This window comes from Gracilinanus agilis, chromosome 3, assembly GCF_016433145.1.
Source record: "Gracilinanus agilis isolate LMUSP501 chromosome 3, AgileGrace, whole genome shotgun sequence".
NCBI classification, from domain to species: Eukaryota; Metazoa; Chordata; class Mammalia; order Didelphimorphia; family Didelphidae; genus Gracilinanus; species Gracilinanus agilis.
Genome location: NC_058132.1, coordinates 377,013,747 through 377,030,596, shown reverse-complemented (window position 1 = coordinate 377,030,596; position 16,850 = coordinate 377,013,747). Strand labels below are relative to the sequence as shown.

Sequence of the window (16,850 nt, the reverse complement as noted above, 5' to 3'; positions counted from 1 at the left end):
TCTTTCTTTCTTTCTTTCTTTCTTACTTTCTTTCTTAGAATCAATACAGTGTATGGATTCCAAGGAATAAGAAGAGTGAGGACTGGGCAGTGGGGATGAAGTTACTTGCTTGGGTCACAAGCTGGGAAGTGTCGGAGGCCAGATTTTAACCCAGGACCTCCTGTCTCTGGGCTCAGCTCTTAATCCACTGAGCTACCCAGCTGCCTCCATTAGAATATAATTTGGAATGATTTCATTTACTATACAGTATGTGTATTTCTAGCATATGGCATGAAATGGGTTCTTGGTATAAGCTAGCGAATAAATATTTGTTAAATACCTATTATGAGTTAAGTGCTGGGAATACAAAAAAAGGCAAAATAAAGGTGGTACCCTCAAGAACCTCACAATCTGATGGGGGAAACAAATTATGCAAAAAATAAGCAACAATTAATGTAGGATAAATAGGAATTAATTAAGAGAGAGAAGGCATTGGAATGAAGAAAGTACAGGAAATAATAAATTAATAAATGAATATTGATTGATTACATTTCATTCATGCATTACAATTTGGAATAGCTATTCCTCATTCAAGGGGCACTAATCTCTGTTTCTTTTGTTGCGTGTTCAGTTGTGTCTGAAGGGGAGGGAATAATGGAAGGAGCGACAGAGACAGAGAGAGATAGCAAGAGACTGAAGGAGAGAGGAGGGAGGGAGGAAGAGAGAGGAAGAGAGAGAGAGAAAGAGAGAGAGAGAGAAAGAAACTTTTTTTAATTTAATAGTTAACAGAAGGGATACTTTCCACTATAGGAAGTACATACAAACAAGTCAAGTCACTTGACCCCCATTGCCTACCCTTACCACTCTTCCACCAAGGAACTAATACACAGAAGTTAAGGGTTTAAAAAAATATTAAAAAACAATAACAACAAAATAATAGGTGGGTCTTATATATTTAAAAAATTGATATGAAATGGAAATTCATAGTTTCATAGTTCATATGTTCCCTCCTTCATAGTTCATAGTTCCCTCCTTTTGTGATATGCTGTGTAAAGAGATGATGATTTCTTGCTGTTTATGTTCAAAATAAATTTTTTTTTAAAAGAGCAATGGATTTGGAGCCTGATCATATGAGCCAGAGTCCACATTTTGCCAATTACTGTGTAACCTTGGATGATTCCTTTTATCTCTGGAGATTGTTTCCACGTCTGTAAAGTGAGAGAACTGGACTGGGTGATCTATATATTAGTCTGTGGTCCATCTCAGTAATGTGGCAGTGAACACAGTAAGAATCTTAGCTTCCTCTTAAATTCAGTGACTTTTCCTCCTTTTTTATTCAGAGCCTTCCTCCTACTACAGAAGAGAAGAAGGTACCTCCAGGAGCAAAGAAACTGCCGGGACCTGCAGTTAACCTATCAGAGATCCAGAATGTAAAAAGTGAACTGAAATATGTCCCCAAAGCTGAGCAGTAGTCAAAAAGTGAAAGGTGGGTATTTTTTCAATTTCCAAAAAAAATTATTTCATAAAATATTAAAAAAAACCCCAACCCAAAACCTAAGCAGATGGTGCCTAGAATTAAGGAATTTTTTTGGGGGGGGGTTGGGATGGGAGTTGGGGAAGGACAAGCACTTCTGTCAGGTATTGGCATGATACCCTTCTTTTAACTCCCTGCATATAGAGCAAAGATATTCAGGTGTGCAAATAGAAATATTAAGTCAAAGATTTGGCTACATTTTTCTTTCATCTAAAAAAAACCCATATGTTTTATTGAAGCCTTTTATCTTTACATAGTCATTTCCAAACCCATTCCTTTAGATCAAATCTTCTCTTATGACAAAAAAACAACCACCAAAATCACTTCTACAGAAATCTTGTCTGGCAATATATGTAATATTCTGTCCTAGTAACTCTACTGTCAAGGATATCCATGATCACTGTTACTTTTCAACATTGTGCTAGAAATTCTAGCTACAGAAATAAGACAAGGAAATGGATGGAGAGAATTTCTCTGCTATGAGAGAGGAGATGTGTTTCATTTTTTTTTCATAGAGACCTTCATTGGTTTTTCCATTACTTAGGATTCAACTTTCTATTATTAATCTTTGCATTTATGTTGTTGAGGTTATTTTTTCTCTTGGAGCTGTCTTCCTTTGTTATACAGATTAAAAAGGTAATTAAAAAAGCAGTCTAGCAAAGCCATCCTATATACCAGGTCTGAGAGTATATGCAAAATTTTGTACCCATACCTCCCAAATCTTCAATAAATGGAGAGAAGTAAATTTTCTCAACTCCTTTTTGGATCCTTGTTTATTCATTATAATTACACAGCATTCAATTTTGTTTTAATGTGCTTTCCATTTACATTGCTTTGGTCATTATGTATATTGTCTTTCTGGTTCTGATTATATTTTCTTTCTATTATTTCATATAAATGCCCCCATATTTCATATCAAACAAAAATATTTTACTATATTCATATGCTACAATATTTTAGGATATTTTCATTGTATTCAGCATATTTTCAGTATGATTTTCATATTTTCTTTCACAATGGGGGCCTATTTTTTCTTTACATTTTTACAAAAAAGTACAACTATGAATATGCCTTGCTCTAGTCATTTTTCTTGTGTAATTTCAAACTGAAATATAGGAGAGTCAGACCATTTCAAAGCTCCATCAACAGTCATGTGCCTATATTCCCAAAGGCTCTCCAACACTATTTCCATTTATTTTTCATCTGTGCTAGTGTGCATGGATGAGATGAAATATTAGAGTTGCTTTAATTTACATTTCTTTATTAATGATTTGGAATGTGTTTTCTTGGATTCAGTTATAGTTTGAAATCCTTCTTTTGTCTGGTCACCTTTTTCAAATACCTGACATAATGATGAGTTTTGAAAGTCTCCACTCTTCTGATCACAGTGATCCAATTTTGGAAAAAGAGAGAGAGACAGACAGACAGACAGAGAGAGAGAGAGAGAGAGAGAGAGAGAGAGAGAGAGAGAGAGAGAAAGAGAAAGACAGAGACAGAGACAGAGACAGAGACAGAGAGACAGACAGACAGACAGAGAGAGGGAGAGGGAAGAGAGAGAGAGAAAGAGAGAGAGAGAGAGAGAGAATGGCATAGGAAGAGGTCTTAAAAAGATTCTCCCTTCTTCCCCACTGACTTTTCCCCCTCTCATGTTGGGAATCCAGGGAATAATAATTTCACGTTTCAGTTTTTCTACTTGGAATCTGGGGAGTTGCATGATAACTGGAATGAGATGATTAAGGCTTTATTTAAGCTTAGAAGATGAGGTCAACACTTTGACCCCTTTAGCAATGTAGACATAACTTACCTTAGCAACTATTTAGCAAGAATGACTAGTCAAAATAGGAATCTATTATAAGGAAGATGTATTTTCTATCCTTGGAGATTCTCCACTTCAGATGAGCTTCTCTCTGCCCTGGGTCCATCCTGTTCCCAGTTCCCAGCAGCAGTGTCTCCAACCGTGATCTCCTGGTGTCCTGAGGTCTCTGCCTTTCTACTAGAAGACAGTCTTCCCTAGACGTTGAATTGCAGGAGATCTCCCTTATCTCAAGTTCTAATACTTTTTGAGAGAGCATTCCATACTGCTGACCTCACGTGCATTTTATAAATCTTGTCCTAGAAGCAAAGATTTTGAATTAAGGCTATGTTGTAGTCTGTGATGATCCACCTCACAACTTGGAAGCAAGAACAGAGAGGAGCGGTAACATGGCAGGGAAACAGAATGACAGATATTTACACTCGGGCCAATCCTGCAAAACCGCTATCCCTTGGCTGACTTAGCCAGAGCCATAGGATTCTAGAATTAGAGCCCAGTCCCAGTTTATGGAGTCAGGATCCCCTCAAAGAACTTAGAACACGAACAGATGAAACACCAAGATCACAGACTGTGATTCTCTTTTCATTTTGGTTTCATTCCGCACAACAGTAATCTCCTGCCTGGGGCTCCATCCAGTACTCCATCTGTGGATCAACCTCCCATGGACTTGAATGGGAATTCAGCCAGCAGGAGGAGCATTTAGGCTCAAATGATTCTTCTTTTCCTCTGGACATGTGGGTTAAATTCTCCCTTTGTCTAAAATTTGCAACAAAACCATTTCTGACCCTGATGGCACTACTCCCTCTACTCCCTAAGTAGTCTGAACTAATGAGAATCAACCAGTTCACAAAGAGGAAAAGCCATACTGGGTTAATAACAGAGGAGTTCGTTCATCCAGTTAGAAAGAATCCATTCCCTTCCCCTTCTAGAAATGACACACGTTAGTTTAACCTTCCTTGTTGGTATTAATGAACTTGCTAGTTATATAAATAGAGGAATGAGATGTAGAATGCCAAGGGTCCTGAAGTGAATTCACCATCTATTGGGAACAGAATCAGAACAAGCATTCTGTGCGGAGAGCATAGCTCAACTTAGCTTCTAGGAAGCCAGTTTATTTGGGTCACGCTTAAACTGACTTAACTGGTATATTTGAAAAGTCCTCCTTAATTTCACTCTTTTTAACCTAGAGAAAGAGAAAAATTGTTTTATGGAAAAGTAGAAGAGCAGTTTCTGATTCTTAGCTTCATAACTTAAATAAATAAAAGAGTATTTCTAGGTGAGGTTTTATTTATTTATTTTTTTACTATTTACTTAAAGAAACAAAAGAGTAGAAATGTAGGGAACAAGTAGCTGCTGAAAAGGATTTCAGGAATTCTGATGTAAATAATGTATATGCAGAAGGATTTGCTGGAAACATTGCAACGTGCATTTACTTTTATGGCATAACTGAGCAAACTGATATTTTATTATTTTTATTAAATCCTTCTTTTCTGCATCTTTCCAACTGAGGTAAAAGCTTCCAAGATGACTGTTAAAAAACTGCAGCACTTGTAGGAAATCTCAGAGAAAGAAAATCAGGTTTTTTTGGGTCTTTATTGATATGATTATCAGCATCTTCTGCCAGCCAAGATTGAGGTTTTCTCTTAGTGGGATGTTCCGCTTAGCTGACTCGTGGTTAGAGATAAAACTTGATGTATTCAGACCCATAACATTTTGAAATTAAGGCTCTTTACTAAATAAAGCATAGGGATTGGTGAGGCTGGCATTAGAGATTATGGTATAAAGCAAGGGAGGCAGGGAGACAAAAGCAGTAGCCAGAGTTGGGGTGTTAAAAGGAAGTGAGGCAGTATGGCAAGAGTGAGAACTAAGGGAAAGAAGATGATCTAAGTTAGACCCTGAAAGTCAAAACTGGGACCCAAAGGCAGAGACGAAGTCAAGATGAGCCTTAGACATCAAGTCAACATGCATAGATTATTGTTGAACCAAGAAATTTCCTGATTTGCTGATACTTTTAAAAGAATGACATTCTGAAGACACAAAAGGAAAAATTCCAGTGAGGTTGGAAAAGGGCACTTGCTTAAAGAGAATGGATGTGACTGTAATGGGAATTTACTGAGCAATTTAGATTTTTAAAAGTGTGTACAGAAGATAAAAAGAGCAACATGGCGTTGTAATAGTAGTGTAAGGAGCTGAGCTGAGTGAGGAGAGCTAAGGACAGCAAAGAGATTTAAAATAAACCATATATTGGGCAAATATATGAGGAAGACTAAAAAAAATTATATTACTATTACTTGAGGTTGGTGGTACCCTACTAACCGATAGCAGAGAAGGTAGTATTGCTTCATTTTTTTTTTTTTTGCTTTGATTTTCTCTGCCAAGGAGAATAATCTTAACAGGTAATATATTTCTTGCCTTCTCAGTGGGTAGGGAAGAGGCTAGGGAGAGGAAGAAGATTTGGAACTTAAAATAAAAATAGTTTTTGAAAAAAGAATGATCTTTAGATTGGAAGGGATAAAATAAATATGATTAATTGGAGTTGATAATAGATAGACAAGGAGAGAATAAGACAGCACTTAGTTGGTCTTGAGTTTAAGCCACTTGATATAGATGAAATTTAGCCTTAGGTACTAAAAGGACTGGTAGGAATAGTTGCTAAGTGACTATCAATCATCTTTGAAAAATCATGGAGATTGGAAGAGATTCCAGAGGAATGGAAAAGGATCAGTTATGTCTTAAAAATATATATATGCTGTGGGAAGCCGTTCTATGTATTAAAACCTTTGGAGAAATAGGATCAAATTTAGGGCCTGTTATCTGGATTCCCTACGTGACCAATCCAGGCTGAGGCAGTCTTTGTGTTTGGTCCTGGTCACCTGAGCCCCAAAAGGCTCTGGTACCAGCAGGTAGGTTAATCCAAAATCAACTTGATCCCTCCAAGAAGGCTATTAGGAGTCATTTAGAGAAACAGAGTCTGTAACAGATATTTTATCTGGATCCCATTACAAAATCATCGGCAAGTAAAACTGTGTGTATGATTTTTCTGCACTGCATGTCAGGATGCAGACTGAATGGGCCATCTAAGATAAAAATCTGAGGCTCCTCTTTTGACTCAGTCTTTAATCCCCACCTTTTTTACAATTCTTATTGGAGAGCTTTGAAGTGGCAGACCAGCTTCTATTGAATTGATAATTTCCTCCCTTGATAATTGAAGAAGCCTAAATCTTAAACAAACGCTGATTCCATACTCAGATTAAAACCTGAGTCTTTAGTCTGAATGCAGATTTCAATTGATGAGCATCTCCATAGGATATTTCCTCTCCCGGAATTATACCCTGCTGAATTGGGGTTTGGAATTTGATCATTTGTCTTTGCATCTGTATTCTTTAGACTTCAATGGATTATACATGATTTATTGCCCCTTACCAACTGTGACTTCTCTTTACTTGAGGAAGATATATAATAAACTTCCATGCCCGCAGAATTTGGAACAGCATGGCTAACCACTAGTCTGGTTGTTCTCATTTTCTTTTTCCTGTCTTATCAATCTGACGCCGTAAACGCCACTCAGAACCCTCATTTTGCATGTAGAGGCTGGTCCCCTATAATATGCCAATTAGCTTGACTCAAATTTTAGGCAAAATTCTAGAGCATATTATGTGCATACGAACACACACACATATATGTGTGTATGCACACATATATAGATATGTATATGTCCATATCTATCTGTCTGTCTATCTATCTATCTATCTATCTATCTATCTATCTATCTGTCTGTCTGTCTACAAAAAGCAAGAAAGAGGGAATAGATTAAAAATAACCACTTTGTCTTCACCAAGGATAGAATATATTAGTTTAACTTTATTTTCTTTCTTTGACAGTTACAGTTTACTTAGATTTTGGTAATACATTTGATCAAGTTTTTCATGTTTTTGTTGTTTGGAAACAAGATAGAGAGATATGAAAGTAGTTGAATAGCCATATTTAAAATGGTTTCATTAATTGTTTAATGTGAATTTGGAGGGAGGTATGCAGTGCCAACAGGGATCTGGGCTATTTAACACTTCTATGAGTTGTTTAGAGAAAGACAAAAGATGGCTTTCTTATTAAATATGCACCTGGCATAGAACACTACACCAAATCTAACAATATGAAATTTAATAGAGATAGGATGGAAGGAAACAAGTATTTGCGAACCAGCTACTATATGCCAGGCATCATGTTGAACTTTCAGCTGTGTTGGTAGTAGATTTCCCTTACTGAAGGTCTTCAAGCAAAGGTTGGAAGATGGTCCACTTCCTGGGTGTATTGAAGTGGGGATTATTTTTTTCAGCCATGAATTGAGCCCAATAACCATGTCTCTTTCAAATCTGAAATTTAATGATTCTTTGAGTTGTATTGGTAGAGAGGAAAAAAGACATTCAAGCAGTGTATATATGTGTCTATGAGTGAGTATGGGACATACTTTCTTTTTTCTTCTCAATCCTTTCATTTTTGGGGTCCATTTTCTTGCATTTTTTCCTGTTTAAAATTTCTTAGTAAAGTACAGAAAGAATCAAAGAGACCAGAGTCAGGAATACGTGTGGCATACTCACTTAATGATTGGGTGCCCAGTCTAGCTGCAGAATGGGGGTTTATATGGAAATGCTGCAAGAGAAAGATATAAAATTAAGTTATGAAACTCAATGAGTTTCTAATTTCTTAACAGAATTCATAAACCTCTACTCTCACAACTCAATTCCCAAGCAGAACACACTGAGCTTGACTGAATTTCATGGCTTCTATAGAACCAGAAAATAGAGGAAATGTTTAGTTGTTCCATCAGGAAGCAACTTTTGTCCTCATAGTAACATCATTATGCACCAACGTAGAAGGCCTTGACAATCAATCAAACATCAGGAATTTATTAAATACCAATCATGTGCTAGAGGCTAATAATATAAAGATAAAAATGAAATCCTATGAGATCATTGGATCCTAATGTTCTTTTCAAATCCTGTTTTAGGGTAAAAGTACTGGGGCAACCTTTAATATGAAATTAGACCAGTATCTAGCAAGAGCTAAGTGAATTTTTGCCATGAAAAATGAGTTCAATATTTTGTTGCTTAGTTTATTGATCTTTCTTTTATTTCTCTGGAAAAGGGAGGAAGACACATGCTAGAAAATAGTTAAAAGATTTTGGGGATTTAGGATTGTGTTTCTTAGAGGGTAAAAAAGAAAGTATGAAAAACTTTGAGAAAATTGTTCTGCAAAGATAAAGATTCAGCTGCCTTTATTTTTAACAGATAGTTTTCTTTCTGGATAAGATGTATTTACAGACTAATAATTCAGAGGAATGCCATCTTTGAAGAAGACATGAGATATTCATTACTTTAAGACTTTAAGTATTGTACATCATAATCATTGCTGCCAAATTCAAGAGATGATTTTAAAAGAGTTGACAGAAGGGCAGAGAGATGCATAAAATAAGGTGCTTGTAGAAAATGATTTGGTTTTATGAGGAATTTTAATACAATCATTACTCTTTGTCTTTAAAATTTTGCTATCTATTAATTTTTAACATTCTTTCCTTTTTAAATTTTGAGTGCCAAGTCCTCCTCCACTTCCCACACACACTGAGAAAGCAAGCAAAATTATATCAATTAATTATACATATGGAATCATGCAAAAGATATTTCCATATTAGCCACATCACAAACAAATAATAAATGAGAAAATTATACTTCAGTTTTCACTCTGAGTTCATCTGTTTTGCTAACTGTGCACAATGATTTCCTGATTCTTGTTTCAATTTGCATCAGTTCATATAGGTCTTGCCATTTTTTTCTCAAACCACTATTCTCATCATTTTTTTACAGCATAATAGTATTCTATCACAACCATATGCCACAACATTTTCAGTCATTCTCAAATGGATAGTCATCCCTTCGATTTCCAATTCTTTGCCACAAGAAAAGAAATCCTATAAATATTTTTGCACATATAGGTCCCTTTATTTTTCTTTAACCTTCTTGGGGTACAAGTCTAGTAGAAGCATTTCTGAGTCAAATAATTTGTACAGTTTCATAGCCCTTTGGGCAAAGTTACATATTGTTCTCTAGAATGTTCAGGTCGGTTTACAACCCCACCAACAGTTTATTTATTAGTCTAACTCTTTTTCTTCATCCTTTCTAGCATTTGATATTTATGATATATGTGGTGGTACTTCAGATCTATTTTAATTTGCATTTCTCTAATCAATACAGATTTAAAGCATTTTCATATATTTACATATAGCTTTGGTTTCTTTTTCTTAAAAAATGTCTGTTAATATCCTTTCACCATTTATCAATTAGAGAATGATTCTTATTTTTATAAATTTGACTCAGTTCCCTAAATATTTGAAAAACGAATCATTTATCAGAGAAAGTTGCTTTTAAAATGTTTGATATTACTTTACTGTCTTTTCCTTATAGTAAAATGTAGTTTCTCTGATGATCTCTTTTAATTAAGTCTATTTTTACTTTTGCTTTTTCTGAAATTATAATTTACTAACCTCGTCTTTTTTATTTCAGCTGAAGCATAGTAGATTCTGCTCCAACCCTTTATTTTAACCTTGTATGTTTTTCTGCTTCAAGCATCTCATGTAAACAACATATTGTTGAATTCTTGTTTCTAATCCATTCTGCTATCTGCTTCCATTTTATGGGTGAGCTCATCATTTTTACACTTACAGTTATAATTACAATTTATTTCCCTCCCTTATTTGCTTCTGTTTATCCTTCTTTTGCTCTTTTTTTAATCCCGTTTCTTCAAAAATCTGTTTTGTTTCTGACCCTTCCTTTCCCTTATCTCTTTCTCCATAGATAGATTTCTATACCCAAATGAGTATTTGCATTTATAGTCTTCCTTCTTTGATGAGGAAGTTCAAGCATTACTTGCCACCACCACTCCATTTCCATTTCCCCCTTCATTGTAACAGTTCTTCCTTATGGACTTCTTTTATGTGAGATAATTTCTCTCATTCTAGCTCTATCTTCCCCTCCTTATAGGGCATCTCTATTCTCATCTCTTCATTTTTTAAAAAATCATCCCAACATAAATGACTCATATACAAACCTACTATCTATATAGACTTCATCTAAAGTGCCCTAATAATGATGTTCTTTGGAACTATAGTTATCATCTTTTCATATAGAAATGCCAGTGGTTTAAATCATTTGAATCTCTTATGATTTTACTTTAATGTTTGCATTCTTATGCTTCTCTTGATTCTTACATTTGAATGTCAAATTTCCTATCCAACTCTAGTCTTTTTTATCAGGAATGCTTGAAATCTTCTATTTCATTAAATATCCTTTTCCCCTCTGAAGAATTATACTTAATTTTGCTGGGTAGGTTATCCTTGGTTGTAATCTTACCTCTTCTGCTTTCCAGAATATCATATTCCAAGCCCTCCATTCCTTTAATGTGGAAGCTACCAGATCTTAACAACATATCCACAATATTTAAATTGTTTCTTTCTTATAGATTGTAATATTTTCTCTTTGACCTGAGTGCTCTGAAAGTTGACTATAATATTCCTGGGAATTTTCATTTGGTGATGTCTTTCAGGAAGTAATTGGTGGATTCTTTCAATTTCCATTTTACTTTTGGGATCTCAAATAATGGGGGAATTTTCTTTGATAATTTCTTGAAATAAGATGTCGAAGCTCTTTTTTTGATTATGGCTTTCAGGTAGTCTGATAATTCTTAAATTATATTTTCTCAATATATTTTCCAGATTTATTGTTTCTGGAATTGAAATACCAATGAGGTATTTCACATTTTCTTCTTATTTTTTCAAGATTTTGATTTTGTTTTATTGTTTCTTGATGTCTTATGTAGTTGGCATCCACCTGACCAACTTAAACTTTTTAAAAAATATTTTCTCCAGTAAGCTTTTGAACATCTTTTCCTATTTACCCTATTCCACTTTTTAAGAAATTCTATTATTCATTTATTTTGTGCTTCTTTTTCCAAGTTGTTAATTTTCTTTTCATAATTTTTTTTGCATTAGTTTCATTTCTTTTCTTAATTCTTCTTCTACCATTCATATCTTTCTTGAACTCTTAGAATTTTTTGGGCTTAGGTCCAGTTAGCATTTTTCTTTGAGACATTGTGTGTAGCTGTTTTCAAATTGCTATCTTCTTTTGAACATATGTTTTGGTTTTCCCTGTCACTGTAGTAGCTTTTTATGGTCAAGTTCTTTTATTGCTATTGTTGTTCATTTTTCCAGCCTATTTTTTCACTTTGAACTTTATGTTAAATTTGGGCTCTACTCAATTTGGGGTGGGAAGACACTATTCTGAGCTGTAGGATTTTTTATGTTTCCATTTTCAGAGCTCGTTCTGAAGATATATAAAAGTTTTTGGTGTTTCCAAGATAGTGTGATCTGGGGATAGGTGTCATTCCTGCTATTTTGCTCCATACCCAGGAAGGTCTTCTCCTCCCCTGCAGGTGCAAGTATTAGTACCCCTTTTGTCCCTGGATCTGTGACCATGTCTTCTGTTATCCTGCAGCCATAAGTTCTAGCAGTCCTCTCTATCTTGGAAGTGTGACCAGAGACCCTATTCCCTTGTGACCCATGACAAGCATTTCTCTTTGCCTTAGAACTGTGACGTAGAACTGCATATGGTAAATAAAATTGCCAATCAGTGCCAACTGCATTTGATGTCAACAGAGGGTTTGTTTTTGACCAGTTCAAACCCGTTACTGTCTCTGGATAGAGAGTTTATGAAATTGCTGCTGCTGCCACTCTCAGGCTTCCTCTAAGACTTACCACTGATGCCCTTCCTACACTTTGTACCAGCTCCCACCCCTGTGTCACAGACCTCTTGTGCCAACCTCCCAAGTTGTCTTACGCTATAAAAATGTCTCATTGTGACCTCTTATTATCTCTGTCACTCCCTAATTTGATTTGAGGAGTTGTTTAGTTGTTTCAAAGTTGTTTCAAGTGTATTGTTGGGAAAGTTCAGCTAGGTTGCTGCCTGTACTCTGTTATCTTGGCTCCACCTCCCTAATACATCTATTAAAAATGCCTTTGGAAGCAACACACCTAGACAAATGTCTTTCTGTTTAAAAATGAATTTGTAAAATGTTTTAGTTCAGGTGATGTTCCATTTCCATATACCATTTCAGCAATTTGGCTGTTATTAGATGATTTCCTTTTTTTTATGAAAGAGCATTTCTTATGTACAGGTCCCTCTTAATGTGTGTGCTTATTTACTCAGTTTTCTGTACAACTATAAAAAATCTCAGGCTGTTCTTGAATGATATCCAGAGCAAAAAACTCATGGAATACAACAAAAATATAAATATATATAAAATAAAAATATAACATAAATACATAATGTAATATAAAATATAAATAAAAAACTCATACAACAGAAGTAATAATAATAATAAAGAGCTAGAATTTATGTGGCATCTACTATGTGTTAGACACTGTGCTAAATGCTTTACAATAATTATCTCATTAGAATCTCATAACAAACCTGGGAGATTGGTGGTATTTTTATCTCCCTTTTTACAGATGAGGGAATTGAGGCAAACAGAGACAAACATACTCACCCAAGGTTACACAGATTTTAAGTATCTGAGGCCAGATTTGAACTTCAGTCTTCTTTATTACAGGCCAGTGCTCTATCCATTGTGCCACCTAGATTCACATATGTAATCATAGAGATGACTTTGTAGCCCTAGAGATACTTCCCCCTTGCCACCCTTATGTATAAATTTCCTATCAGCTATCTCAATTTCTATTTATTTTGTGGGTAAGATTATTATCCTTTTATGAGTCAACCAGAGAATATAGTTCATGATAGATAAAGTTTATAATATTAATAAAATAATAATGAAATATCAACAGAATAGCCCATATTTATGCAAATATAACTTGGGGGTAATTCTCCAGGTCCTCTTTTAAACTCTATCTGAATCTTTATGCTTCAAGTGTATTTCTTGTCAACAAAATATTGTTGGATTCTCCTTTCTAATACATTCTGCTACTTATTTTCTTTTATGAGGGAGTTAATCCCATTCATGCTTAGTTGTGATTGTTAATTTAGAATTTATATCCATTGTTTCCTCTTAGTTTTCCCACACTTTGCCATCTTTATTTTGTTTGTGACTCTTTCCTTTATAACTCTTCCTTTCTTTTACAACCTCTTTTTTCTCTTTCCCCATGTCTTTGGTTTCCCTGTTGAGTTTAATTGATCACTACAGCTGTGTGTGTGAATGAATGTTCAACTCTCCTTTGCCCTATTCAGAAAAGAGTCAGATTCATGTGATACCCACTCTCCTCATTCATTCCTCTATGTATGTAAAGACCTCTTTTCATACAGCTTAACTATAAGATGTAAAAACCCTCTTCTTTTTAAAGATATTTTTCCTGTCATTTTATTCTTTCTCTTAAGATCTTCAAAACATATCAACTCGTAGTCTCTCTGTTCATCTTCATCCCTTTTTGCTCTTCCTGAAGACATTAGGATTTTGAAATAAAATTTGTCTCTTCTCCTTTTAGAATGTAAGTACTTCAACATTGTTTAAACACATTAATCTGATCAAATGTATTATCTTTCAAGGTTTTTCTTGACTCCTCTGTTTGAAAAGCAAAGTTTCCTCTGTTTCTTTTCATTAGGAATACTTGAAAATTCTCTATTCCACTCAAAGTCCATTTCTTCCACCATAGGATTATATTCAGCATGGCAGGATAGTTATTCTTGGTTTTAATTCTTTGATCTTTTGCTTTTTGGAATATTACATTCTAAGATTTTCTTTTCTTTATAGTGGTTGCTACTACAACTTGTATGATCTTGACCATGAATTCTTTCTGCCTGGTTGCTTGCATCATTTTTTAATTGTATTTTATATTTAATATTTTATTTTTTTAGAAACATTTTCCATGGTTACATGATTCTTGTTTTTACTTTCCCCTTCACCCCCTTCACCCCCCTCCACATCCAACGCGCATTTCCACTGGTTTTAACATGTGTGATCAATCAAGACTTATTTACATTATTATTGATAGTTGCATTGGTGTGGTCTTTTAGTGTCTACATCCCCAACCATGTCCGCATCAACCCATTTGTTCAAAGAGTTGTTTTTCTTCTGTGTTTCCACTCCTGTAGTTCTTCCTCTGAATGTGGGTAAGAGTTCCTTTCCATAAATCCCTCAGAACTGTCCTGGGTCATTGCATTGCTGCCAGTACAGAAGTCCATTACATTCGATTTTACCACAGTGTATCAGTCTCTGTATACAATGTTCTTCTGGCTCTGCTCCTTTCACTTTGCATCAATTCCTGGAGGTCTTTCCAGTTCACATGGAATTCCTCCAGTTTATTATTTTTTTGAGCACAATAGTATTCCATCACCAACATATACAACAATTTATTCAGCCATTCCCCAATTGAAGGGCATCCCTTCGTTTTCCAGTTTTTTGCCACCACAAAAAGCACAGCTATAAATATTTTCGTACAAGTCTGTTTATCTATGATCTCTTTGGGATACAAACCCAGCAATTGTATGTCTGGATCAAAGGGCAAGCAGTCTTTTATTGCTCTTTGGGCATAGTTCCAAATTGCCATCTAGAATGGTTGGATCAGTTCACAACTTCACTAGCAATGCATTAATGTCCAAATTTTGCCACATCCCCTCCAACATTCATTACTCTCCCCTTCTTTCATTTTAGCCAATCTGCTAGGTATGAGGTGATACCTCAGAGTTCTTTTGATTTGCATTTCTCTAATTATTAGAGATTTAGAACACTTTCTCATGTGCTTATTGATAGTTTTGATTTCTTTAACTGAAAATTGCCTATTCATGTCCTTTCCCATTTATCAATTGGGGAGTGGCTTGATTTTTTTTTTATACAATTGTTTTAGCTCCTTGTATATTTGAGTAATTAGACCTCTGTCAGAGTTTTTTGTTATAAAGATTTTTTTTCCCAGTTTGTTGTTGTTTCCCTTCTGATTTTGGTTGCATTATTTTTGTTTGTACAAACCCTTTTTAATTTAATATAATCAAAATTATTTATTTTACATTTTGTAATTTTTTTCTAACTCTTGCTTGGTTTTAAAATCTTCCCTTTCCCATAGATCTGAGAGGTATACTATTCTATGTTCACCTAATTTTCTTATAGTTTCCTTCTTTATATTCAAGTCAATCATCCATTCTGAATTTATCTTGGTGTAGGGTGTGAGATGTTGATCTAATCCTAATCTCTCCCATATTGTTTTCCAATTTTCCCAACAGTTTTTGTCAAATAGTGAATTTTTGTCCCAAAAGTTGGGCTATTTGGGTTTATCATACAATGTCTTACTGACATCACTTATCCCAAGTCTATTCCACTGATCCTCCCTTCTGTCTCTTAGCCAGTACAATATCGTTTTGATGACTGTGGCTTTATAGTATAGTTTAATATCTGGTACTGCTAGGCCACCTTCCTTCATGTTTTTTTTTTTCATTATTTCCCTTGATATTCTTGATCTTTTGTTCTTCCAAATGAACTTTGTTATAGTTTTTTTCTAATTTAGTAAAGAAGTTTTTTGGTAGTTTGATAGGTATGGCACTAAATAGGCAAATTCATTTGGGTAGAAAGGTCATTTTTATTATGTTAGCTCTTCTTACCCATGAGCAATCATTGTTTTTCCAATTGTTTAGATCTAGTTTTAATTGTTTGGAGAGTGTTTTGTAGCTGCATTTGTATAATTCCTGTGTCTGTTTTGGTAGATAGATTCCCAAGTATTTTATATTGTCTAGGGTGATTTTAAATGGTGTTTCTCTTTCTACCTCTTGCTGCTATGATGTGTTGGAGATATATAGAAATGCTGATGATTTACGTGCATTTATTTTGTATCCTTAAAATTTTTTTTCCTTTATTTTATTTTATTTTATTTAACATTTATTAATATTCATTTTTAACATGGTTACATGATTCATGCTCCACCTTTCCCCTTCAACCCCCCCCCCCTCCGCACTCCCCCCACACATGGCCGATGCGCATTTCCACTAGTTTTGTCATGTGTCCTTGATCAAGACCAATTTCCAAATTGTTGGTAGTTGCATTGGTGTGGTAGTTTCGAGTCCACACCCTCAATCATGTCCACCCCGACCCATGCATTCAAGCAGTTGTTTTTCTTATATGTTTCCTCTCCTGCAGTCCTTCCTCTGAATGTGGGTAGTGTCTTTACCATAAATCCCTCAGAATTGTCCTGGGTCATTGTATTGCTGCTGGTACAGAGGTCCATTACATTCAATTTTACCACAGTATATCATTCTCTGTGTATAGAGTTCTTCTGGCTCTGCTCCTTTCGCTCTGCATCAGTTCCCGGAGGTCTCTCCAGTTCGCCTGGAACTTCTCCAGTTTATTATTCCTTTTAGCACAATAGTATTCCATCACCCGCATATACCACAGTTGGTTCAGCCATTCCCCAATTGAAGGACATACCCTCCTTTTCCAATTTGTTGCCACCACAAAAAGCACAGCTATGAATATTTTCGTACA

General features: G+C 35.1%; 1 protein-coding gene across 2 annotated transcripts in view; it reads left to right on the top strand.

Moving 5' to 3' along the window:
* SMPX (small muscle protein X-linked) overlaps positions 1–16,850 on the top strand; it is a 99,784-nt gene that overhangs the window by 41,098 nt on the left and 41,836 nt on the right. For both annotated transcript variants that reach the window (XM_044670138.1, XM_044670139.1), the window contains exon 4: positions 1,320–1,465. In XM_044670138.1, the coding sequence (XP_044526073.1) occupies positions 1,320–1,451 (132 nt within the window). In that variant the 3' untranslated portion in view covers positions 1,452–1,465. The remainder of the gene's footprint in view (positions 1–1,319; positions 1,466–16,850) is intronic.